Source organism: Colobus angolensis, unplaced genomic scaffold, assembly GCF_000951035.1.
Source record: "Colobus angolensis palliatus isolate OR3802 unplaced genomic scaffold, Cang.pa_1.0 Scaffold7, whole genome shotgun sequence".
In the NCBI taxonomy this organism is placed as follows: Eukaryota; Metazoa; Chordata; class Mammalia; order Primates; family Cercopithecidae; genus Colobus; species Colobus angolensis.
In genome coordinates this window covers 14059808-14071183 of record NW_012120709.1, presented here as the reverse complement: position 1 = coordinate 14071183, position 11376 = coordinate 14059808, and the positions used below count along the sequence as shown (strand labels likewise).

Below are 11376 nucleotides of genomic sequence, written 5' to 3'. Positions count from 1 at the left end.
CCGGCTAATTTTTGTATTTTTAGTAGAGACAAGTTTTCACCATGTTGGCAAGGATGGTCTCGAACTCCTGACCTCATGATCCACCAACCACGGCCTCCCCAAGTGTTGGGATTACAGGCGTGAGTCACCTCCCCCGGCCCATAAACTCTTCTATGGTCTTTCCCAAAGCATTGCACAGTGCTATGATTAAAAAAAAGAAAAGAAAAAAAAGTAGTCAAGAGTTTGATCTTTGTAACCATGTCCTGACCCTGTCCTGACCATCTCTGTGGGGTTTCCATGAAGCATCCCAGCGATGTTAGCGGACAACATAATTCCTGTTAGTGTCTATGAGTGGCAGCATTCTGAAGGCTATGTCAGGTCAATGAGACACAAGAACCTCAGCTGCGAAAGGAATGTTTTATTTATGAAGCACACACATGCCCAAAGCCCCGCGTGTTTCTCCTTCCACAGAGATAAATGCCGACCTGAGCTTGCCATCGCACAGGTCCTGCAAACCCACCTTGCTGAGGTTTCCCCTACAAGGGAGCAGGAAGGAAGTTTGCAGCCCTCCTCTCCTGGGGGAGACAGGGATCAGGAGAAAGAGCTTACGGTCCTAGAATTGTTCTTTGAGTAGCAAGGGGAAAAAAATCTGACCAGAACTGTGGGCAGTCCTGAGGGACAGTATGGCAGCATTTGAATTCACCCTACAGACATCTGAGCGAGAAATATTTATGAACACATCTGCTATCACTTGGGGGTGGAGTGTGTGTGCACATTTGTGTGTGTTTATAATTCACCAGTCCCCTGGGATGGTAGAGGATTCCAGTTAGGTAGACAGCAGCATAATGATTGAATGTCTGGGGTTAAGGTCTTGGGTTCAAGTCTAGCCATGCCATTTATTAGGCTGGTGCAAAATCAACTGCAGTTTTTTGCCATTACTTTCAATGGCGAAACCACAATTACTTGTGCACCAACCTAATACTTCTCTTGAGACCTTTGGCAATGTATTAACTTATCTAAGCCTGTTTGTCCAGAAAAACCAGTGCGCAGGCAAACAAAAACCCATGTGATCCTGTGTGTTGTTAAGGAAATGAAATAATGCAAGGTAAGGACTAGCACAGTCCTGGCACATGGCATAAAACCCGGCTAAATGTGAGCTCTTGAAATGGAATCTGTACCAGAATCTCTTTCATCTTCTAGGACTTGATGTTATATTTGGTTCTGCTTTTCTGCCATTTTGTCTCTAGATTACAGCAGCTACCATTTCTGAGCTCCTTGAAGAGTTAGAGGCTTTGCTTTTTTTTTTTTGAGACAGAGTCTCGCTCTGTCACCCAGGCTGGAGTGCAGTGACCGGATCTCAGCTCACTGCAAGCTCCGCCTCCCGGGTTGACGCCATTCTCCTGCCTCAGCCTCCCGAGTAGCTGGGACTACAGGCGCCCGCCACCTCGCCCGGCTAGTTTTTTGTATTTTTTAATAGAGACGGGGTTTCACCGTGTTAGCCAGGATGGTCTCGATCTCCTGACCTCGTGATCCGCCCGTCTCGGCCTCCCAAAGTGCTGGGATTACAGGCTTGAGCCACCGTGCCCGGCGAGGCTTTGCTTTATAGAGTCTGTGTCAGGAGGCTCAGTGGCTATGGGCCTAGCTGATATTTTCCTTTTTCTCTGCCCCCTTCCTCTTCTCTCCATCATCTCCCATCTCCTGTCCTCATATTCCACCAACTCTGGTCCCCTCCTCACTCCCCTTCAATTTGGATCTGGCACCATATGTTTATGGATCAAGACAATTTGTTGCCATGGAGTTTGATTGTCAGGTTTTATGTCCCCATTGCCAACTTAGGCCCCATCTATGCAGCTGAATTTCTCAGCTCAAACCAAGCCCATGCCTGTGATGGGTCTCTAAGATTTTGGGTAGTGTCCTGCATATCAAAATGTCTATATCTCTATGATGTACTTCTCCTGCCAGAGGCTTGAAAGTAAAGAAATTGGGCTATATTTGATTAATTACGTTGTGGGTGGACAATCCTTACGTCTGTTTCTTGGTCTCTCTTGGCCACCTAACATCTCAATTTTCTTAAATTGTCCCAGTTTACTCTGTTGTTCTAAAGAAACTATTAACAACATCCTCTTTCTCTCTCAACAGTGTTCTGTTTTGGAAGATACATTGTAAGGTCACCCTGTCTTTTGGGATTGGTATATATTTAAGGCTCTTTTCAAATATGGAAAAGATGGTATGTTACCAGGCAGAATTTTTTTCAGTACAGTAACAAGAACTGTGAGAAGGAAGGTCATACTCAAGTTTCAGAAACAGTGCTTCAAAAGGTTTTCTTTCTCTAGTGCAAACAGGAATGTGTTTTTATCATAGCAAGTAGTGTTTTGGAAGACTTGGAAGAGGCTTGCTGCACAATTTACATTTTATGTGGTCAACCCTTATTCAATGGAATAAGTATAAGCTGAAAATACTCAAGGGAAACACACACACACACACATACATACACACACACACACACACACTCCACAGGTTGTTGATGCTTTTGAAACCTCTCCTCTTTTTTTTCTCACTTTGTGTGACTGGGTGGAATGCATCTTCCACAAAATGGTGTGAATGAGAAATCTAATAATACTCAGAGCTCAAAGGAGCTGTCAGAGCTTGTTCATCCTAAGATTGTGCAGCCATGCTCAAATACAACAGAAAGAAAGCATCCTAGGAGCCGAGAGGGGAAACTCTTAGCTTTGTTGGCATCAACTAACTCTATCTGAACAGAAGAGACGCAAGCTGGTGTAAGTGCTGCATGCTGTCAAGCCGTGACAGTGACATGGGACCGCAGTGGATAAAAAGAGACAATGAGCACATGTGGCTGGCAAAGGCTGGACTGCATGTGGAATAACACCTTCATCGACAGCAGCTGCAGCTACGGTGGAAATTCAGGGCTCCTCAGGCAGGCCTGAGGAACTAGGTTGACAAGTTCTCGGGAGAGGAATATACATTCTTGTCATTACTCATGGTATCCACCATGTGCTAACCAACTCTCTTCCTTCCTCATTCTAAGAAGGGACACAGGGCCATAAGAAAGGCAATGCAAAATGCTGCCACTTGGTACATGGCTGAAAGGGAAAGGATAATGCAATGCTAGAAGGGAGAGAAAGGACAAGAAAACAATGGGTAGTTAATGTTTCTGCTTTATCTAGCAACAGCCAAGCCAGGTTTCCTAGGAAGTTATGAACCTGCTGACTCTGAATGATGGCGTGATTTATAGTCAGCTCCAGGTTGTCTGTTTTTGACGTTCTATTCACTCACATATTTGCATATTCAGAAGCTGTACGAGCACGAAACTATTAATATGAAATCCACTATACATTCCAGTAGAATGACATGTAATTTATTCATATAACTGACAATTAGGCAGTACTCAAAATTCATTTAAATAAGCAAGTGGTTACACAAACATCTAATAATACTAAAATTGATAGTCAGAAGGTATAAAATACCATGGGTATGAAATGCCATGGTAAATACTATTCAACAGACTACAATCATAATTCCAAACTAAATCACGGTTTTCAAAATGATTTTTAGCAGTTCTGGAACGATTTGACTTTTCCCTTTCTAAGCAATTTACATCTTCCACTGATATAAGACAAGGTCGTTATTTTCAAGAAATATTGCAGAGTGACTTAGCTTAGGTTGCTCTCTTGAAACACATTTTCTTGCAAATTGTTTTTTTAATATTGCCCCTTGACATAGAAAACAAACTAGTCAGCACTTAGTTCCCCAAGCAAATATGCTTGGATCAGAACAGTGCCAGGGTGTAACCCGGTTCCGCAGAGGCAGGCAGTGAAAAACCTTTTGCAGTTCTTGAAATACGCTTATTTCTTTTCTGAGGCTTCAAGCATCATACACTTAGGCATCCAAGCCAGTGGAGTTATGGGAATAAAATAGTTTGATATACAGATGACTATGACACAATTGCAACGGGGGTGAGGGGAAGTTACAATATAATTCTGCAGTACTTCAAACAAAAACAGCTCCTACCTAAAGTTACTTCTTGTAAGCCTCATTACATTTTCATGAAGCGTAGCTATGTTTGCAGGAACAGTTTGGCTTATCATGTGTCTGTCTGTATTATGTTATTTATTTATTATTTATTTATTTATTTATTTATTTATTTATTTTTGAGATGGAGTCTCGCCCTGTTTCCCAGGTTGGAGTGCAGTGGTATGATCTTGGCTCCCTGCAACCTCCGCCTCCCCGGTTCAAGCGATTCTCCTGCCTCAGCCTCCCGAGTAGCTGGGATTACAGGCACCCGCCACCGCACCCAGCTAATTTTTGTTATTTTTAGTAGAGACGGGGTTTCACCGTGTTGGCCAGGATGTCTTGATCTCTTGACCTTGTGATCCGCCTGCCTCAGCTTCCCAAAGTGCTGGGATTACAGGTGGGAGCCACTGCACTCGGCCCTGTTTGTGTTATTTTAAAGTCTTATACTTTATCAGAATGAGGTCCAAGCATGAACCTGGCTTGAAAACTAGCAGCAGTAGTCATGAAACATATCAATAAATTAAAAGGCTTTCACAGAACAAGATTCGGCTAAACCTCTTACATACAAAATACAGCGAGAGAAATACAATTCTTTAATGCTGAACTATGAGGGAGAGGAAAAAAAGTCTAAAAAAATAGAAAACTCTCTCCATACCTGGGTGTCAAGGCAAGATGTAACACTGCATAATGCCACAATATGAGCAGTCACTGGGTGACAGATACTCCAGAAACAGTGATGAAAATACTGTACCAAAAGGCATGCATACAATCACTGTGTGCATTCAATGCGTGAGCTGCAACCTAAGCAGAGATCTAACAAGACAATGAGGCAGTGTTCCAGGGTATCCATTAAAACTGGCGTGGGCAACTACATGTTGATTAAACCTTCCGAGGCAGCAAAATGTGGGCACAGCGCCATGTCTGGGTTCTGCAGCTGTTTTATGATCCTCTTGCGGAATTTCTCCCTCACACGATTAAATTCCATTATGTCCATGGGGTCCTCTTCGATCCAAAACTTATGAAATTCGTGCATCAAATAGCCTGTTGGAGACAATACAATGATAAAAATGCAGGAGAAAAAAAATTCTTAATCACATTCAAAACCATTCTGAATGCTGAGGGAGACGCTGAACCAAGCCACGGCAGCCATGGAGCTCAAAGAAGATGTCAAAATCTAGAAAATACCACTGTTTAAGATTATTCTTTAAAATCAGTGCAGTTGAAGACTACCAATCTGCAAGCTTGTTGCAATTGGCCCTGAAACCGTTCTCATTCTTCCCAAGCAGGAAGACAAATCAGTTCTGTCATCTCTTGAATATGAATCGCATCGGGAACATTGTCTGAAAGGCTGACAGTGACTACTTCATCCTTCTCCTCCTAATTAAATTAACGTTAACGGTCCAATTTTTCCAAATCACCCCACTCAGCCTTTATTCTCTTGATATTTGATATAACTAAAGTTTTAAATTACCCCAACAAATCAAACAAATGCATTCTGACACTCATATTATGAGACAATAAAAATTGTAAATCAACCCTGAACAACACAGCCTGGTCATAAAACCACATGAAATTGTTAATAAGACTTCCTTGCTCTGAAGCAATAATTTCATATTCAAATCCTTCGGTGTCTCAAAAACGCTACCCACGAGTGAATGGGATTGAAACAATTTGGGGAATAAATGTGAAGTATTTGATATAAGAACCTATTCATTGTGCTTTGTTCCCCATTATGCCCCCTCCCATTACCACATTTGTTTAATTATTTTTATCTACCACATTTAGTATTGAAATGTGCATAGGCCGGGCACGGTGGCTCACGCCTGTAACCCCAGCACTTTGGGAGGCCACGGCAGGCGGATCATGAGGTCAGGAGATCGAGACCTGGCACGGTGAAACCCCATCTCTACTAAAAATACAAAAAAATTAGCTGGGCCTGGTGGCGGGTACCTGTAGTCCCAGCTACTCGGGAGGCTGACGGCAGGAGAATGGCATGAACCCGGGAGGCAGTGCTTGCAGTGAGCCGAGATCGCGCCACTGCACTCCAGCCTGGATGACAGAGCGAGACTCTATCTCAAAAAAAAAAAAAAAAAAAAAAAGAAATGTGCATAGTGTTTTTTTTTTTATAATGCTAGATACTTGTAGGTAGTAAACTACTACAAGCTCAGGTGTCTCTATATATTAGAAAGAAAAGTACTTAAGGAAGTAATCCTAGTTTAAAAAAAAAGAAAAACAGCCAGGCATGGTGGCGCAAGCCTGTCGTCCCAGTTGTTTGGGAGGCTGAGGTGGATCATCTGAGCTCAGGAGGTCCAGGCTGCAGTGAGCTGTGATCGGGCCACTGCACTCCAGCCTCAGCGACAGAGTGATACCTGTCTCAAAAAAAGAAAAAGAAAAAGAAGACAAAAGAAAAACAAATATTACGCAAAATTTTCTTTGTCTTAACATTAGAAGGAGGTAGAAAATAGAAGACAGGATTCTGGAGCCAGAAACCTGGTTTGAATCCTCGCTTTTCCACCTGCATGCATAAATGAAAATGGGGAAGGGGAGGATGAGAAGAGAATTTGGAATAAACATACTCAATACTAACAGTACAAAAAAAATCAATACTTTCTGTTTTTCTGGTAACTAGCTATGTATGGAAAAATGCTTCAACATAATTTCATACATTTTTAAAAATCTTTACTCATATTTTATTTTAATACAAAATTAGGAGTGACCTTCACTGCCCCCAACACACATGGCCGGCTGCTGGTCCACTTCCACAGACCCTTCCCACTGGTTACTTGTCTCATTACATTGTTAAGTATGCTTACACTTGTTTAAGTATGTGGTCTGTTTGTAAACATAAGAGGAGGGTTGGGTTGACTGTTCCATTTCTTTTTTTTTTTAAGTTTATTATTTTTTTTAGAGGCAAGATCATGCGATGTTGTTGAGGCTGTCCTTGAACTCCTGGCCTCATGTGATCCTGCTGCCTCAGCCACCCAAATAGCTGGGACTATAGGCACGTGCCACTGTGCCTGGCTTATACCATTTCTTTTAGGACTAGCCTGCCTTTGGGCCCTTCATACACTAGAACTGACTGTTTTCAACATTTCTGATGATGGCACACACCAACCCATCACTCTACTGGCCTTGAGGCTACACAAGCCAGGGCTCCACTATCACTGTCATGGGAACCTGACCACATCAGAAAAGGCCCAAATCAGAAGGATCAGTCGCCCCAGAAGCCACCTCCTCTGTCTCTTTTCATCTGATGCTTGGATTCCCAGAGGCAGCATTCAGGCTTGAACTTCTCTGGTGACAACACTATTTGTTCCTTGGATGAGGAACCTGATTCTTAAAGCTTCTTTCTTGCCAGGCACTGTGGCTCACACCTGTAATCCCAACACTTTAGAAAGCCAAGTCAGGAGGATCACTTGAGGCCAGGGGTTTGAGGCCAGCCTGGGCAACACAGGAAGACCCCATTTCTACAAAAAATATTTTTTTTTGAGACAGGGTTTTGCTCTGTTGCCCAGGCTAGAGCACACGGCGAATCTCAGCGTACTGCAGCCTCCACCTCCCAAGTTCAAGAAATTCTCATGCCTTAGCCTCCTAAGTAGTTGGGACTATAGGCGTGTGCCACCATGCCTGGCTCATTTTTGTATTTTTGGTAGAGATGGGGTTTCACCATGTTGGCCAGGATGGTCTTGAACTCCTAACCCCAAGTGATCCACCTGCCTTGGCCACCCAAAGTACTGGGATTACAGGTGTGAGCCACCACACCTGGCTAATTTTGTATTTTTAGTAGAGACTGGGTTTCTCCGTGTTGGTCAGGCTGGTCTCGAACTCCCAACCTCAGGTGATCCTCCCACCTCGGCCTCCCAAAATGGTGGGATTACAGGTGTAAGCCACTGCGCCTGGCCACTGAAAGTTTTTTAGAATAAGCTGGCTATGGTGGCTTGCACCTGTAGTCTCAGCTACTCGGGAGGCTAAGGTGGGAGGATCATTTGAGCCCAGGAGTTTGAGGCTGCAGTGAGCTAGGATGGTGCCACCGCACTCCAGCCTCAGCAAGAGAGAGAGAGAGACTCTGTTTCTAAAAAACAAACAAACAAATAAAGGTTCTTCCTCATTCTGGGCCTAAATCTGTTGCCCTGTATTTCACAGAACAACTTCAATCCTTCTCCAACTCAAGTGTTTGATGTGTGCTTTATGCCTCGAGCTTTTCTCTTTCCCTGCTTCTCCTCACCATTTCTCATAGGCCATGATTTGGAGCCTGTTTGTCATCTGGTTGTTTTAGCGCACATCAACAGAAACTTGTTTCCTCTGATCTCAATATCTTAATTCAACCAACCAAAAGAATTCAATCACCTGTCCATTTCAGTGACTGGGCAAACTCCTAAAATATTCCACGAATGATCTGGGGTACTTGTTAAAAATGCAGATCCTCCTAGATTTAACCAGACTTGTAATTCAATAAGATGAAACTCGCGTCACTAAAGTTGAGAACCTGTGGTCAAGAAGATTCTCTTTCTAAAAAGAAAGTTTCCTTGGCTTCCTTCTAAATATAATTTTTATGGTTCTAAAATAAATCTATGATAATTTATAATTTCTTCTTTCCTTATATAAAATACATACATAAATTTTCCTGACTGGTCTCTGAGCTCAAATAAACGCAGCTATTTTGTATATAGAGTCAGGTTTCCAATACTATGAATTAAAATCATTGATAATGCATCTCATTAGTATTTCATGAGTGACAGCATCTTTTCTCCTGTTGACAATGATAAACAGGCAATATGAAAAATCATCTTTTCTACAATGTGCAGGAATATTGGCAACTCACTCTAAAGGTGATGTAGTGTGGCACAGTTACTGAAGAATATGGATTTATTTGGTTTCCCCATTTTCCTACCTTACACACAATTACAGAAAAACATCATGAAAGGTTTAAAGGGCTTGGGTAAAGGTAGAGGAGTGGGTGGCTCCTAATCTGACACCATGCTCAGGATTCTTCCTCTGAAGATTGAAGACTGATTCCCTGGGACTCTCTTTCTCTGTCCCATCAGGAAAATAATTAGAGACCGTGTAACATGATCTTAATCAGAATGCAGAAACGGTGGTCTGGCTTCCAAGGTGCGTATTATAATCATAAAACTCCACTCACTTATACAAATCACAGTGTTCAAAAATTCATTTGGTCTGATCTGTCAGTTAACTCATCTGCCGATGAACAAATATGAAACAGACACAGTACTAGGTATTGCGGATGAAGAAAAAGGCAGACTTCCTGTGGTCCCTAATGCTGGGTTTGTTTGAGAGAGGCAAACAGGAGTACAGTTGCAGCTGATGATTTGTTCACTATGGAAGCTAACAAAGTGGCACGGAAAGGAGAGGGAGAAAACAGAGGCCAGGCTATTTTTCCACCATCTCATTGCATTCTTACAACAGCTTTGTAGAGCAGGTAACACAGATATTACATCTCCATCTTTCAGATGCAGACATTGGGCTTAGATGAGTTCCTCCAATGGTCTACAAGAACAGGTACAGCTGGAAGCTGGAAACCAGGGACTGAAACCAGCTGACTTTTCGCCATGGCAATAGGCTGCCTTTTCCAGTGCATTCTGTTCCTCTGGTTCTTATTCCTGTGGAATAGTCCCTTCTTTTGGAGGTCAAAGAAAAAGTAGTTTCCTCTTCCTCTTCTGGCCTTCATACTTTCCCTTCTGCTCATTACACCTAACCTCACTCCATTTCAATGGGGCTGTGTGTTCAGTGGAGCTTTAGACTGAATGCAATTTTTGTAACATAGTGCCTTGGCAGCTCAGTGTTCACCGAAGAATACTGTAAAGTCAGAAGGATGGAGCTATTATATTCTTACATTTTTCTGCCTAGATGGAATACTTGTTTTGAATATTAATTTGGCTCTCTGATTCCAGCCTGCAGCATATTGCTTGCTGCTTGAATGTCTTGGTTTTGCTTCATTGCATTCAGTTAGTAGAGAGCAGAGACATATGCAAGGACACAGGTAATTGCAAGAATATTACAGAGGAGACATATAGAACTGATCATGTCTGATTGAGGAAGAGTGAATCTAGGGCACAGTTTGTTTCCCTTAGAGAGGCCTCAGTCCCTTTGCTTACATACACCACAATCCATAGGGGGGTTGCTGCTGCTTCTAAAACCTGATGAAGGCCTAAGGAAATATGTAATCCTATTGCATACTTGCTTATCTGGGCTAGGATTCTCTTGGAAGCACATCAATCCAGGCCAAGACTAATATTGTTTTTCTTTTGTAGAGATAGGGTTTCACCACGTTACCCAGGTTTGTCTCAAACTCCTGGGCTCAAGTGATCATCCTGCCTTAGCCTCCCAAAGTGCTGGGATTACAGGTGTGAGCCACCGTGCCTGGCCTAGGCTAAAATTTCCCACAGAAACTAGACTCTCCTTTCTCCTGCAAAAAACATAAGCCAATATTTTAGCCTTCCATCCATCTATGCATCCATCCATCCATCCACCCATCCATCCACCCACCCACCCACCCACTAGTTACTACGCACCTCTACCCTGTACCAGGCTTTGTGCTGAGGATACAGCAGTGAAACCTGCCCTTAAATGCCAATTCTTTACGCTTCTAACTTTGACTCTTTCCTGGGAATGCTCCCCCACTGTGTGGCTCTGATATTCTCCCAGGTGCTCACAAATCACAAATCTGTAGCTTGAGCCTTTCTAATCCTTCAGCACTCCAGAGCCCTACATTATGAGAATGCCCACTCTGCAGCTCCACATGGATTTCCCAAGAGCAGCTCACTCCCAGTATGCCTAAAACTAAACTCACTCTACCTTCCCTCAAAACTGCTTCCCTGACTTCCCTAATGAGCATGGTAAATATAGAATAGGGCAAGTATAAGGGGTCAGGGAAACATGGCAAGAGGCTTTCTTTATCTGCATGTTGATGCACTTTGATGAGGCTTACCGAGCTCTTCAGGACTGCCCTTCATCCTGCTCTTAGGCTTCCAGTGCCATCTCTAGTCACCGGCAAACCCTATGCTCTACTTCTTAAATCCACATACTCTTTTGCTTTATGGCCTTCACCAGACCACTCAGCCACCATTGCCTTGTTTCCTGCCACTCATCCTTTGGGTCTCTTCAAAAGTGGCATTTGCTTTGCAGAAACTTCCCTGACTTCGAGGCTGAGTGAGCTAAGGCAGCCACAGACTTTTTCAATATTTATTTATTTATTTATGAGATGGAGTCTCACTCTGTTGCCCCAGCTGGAGTGCAGTGGTGCAATCTTGGCTCACTTCAACCTCCATCTCCTGGTTTCAAGAGATTCTTGTGCCTCAGCCTCCCAAGTAGCTGGGATTACAGGCATGCACCATCACACCTGGC

At 43.1% G+C, this 11376-nt stretch overlaps 1 protein-coding gene across 1 annotated transcript in view; it reads right to left on the bottom strand.

Moving 5' to 3' along the window:
- Positions 1 to 4746: 4746 nt before the first annotated feature.
- Positions 4747 to 11376, bottom strand: part of ELMOD1 (ELMO/CED-12 domain containing 1) — a 74706-nt gene continuing 68076 nt past the window's right edge. The window contains exon 12 of the mRNA XM_011926662.1: positions 4747 to 5052. Within this exon, the coding sequence (XP_011782052.1) occupies positions 4880 to 5052 (173 nt within the window). The 3' untranslated portion in view covers positions 4747 to 4879. The remainder of the gene's footprint in view (positions 5053 to 11376) is intronic.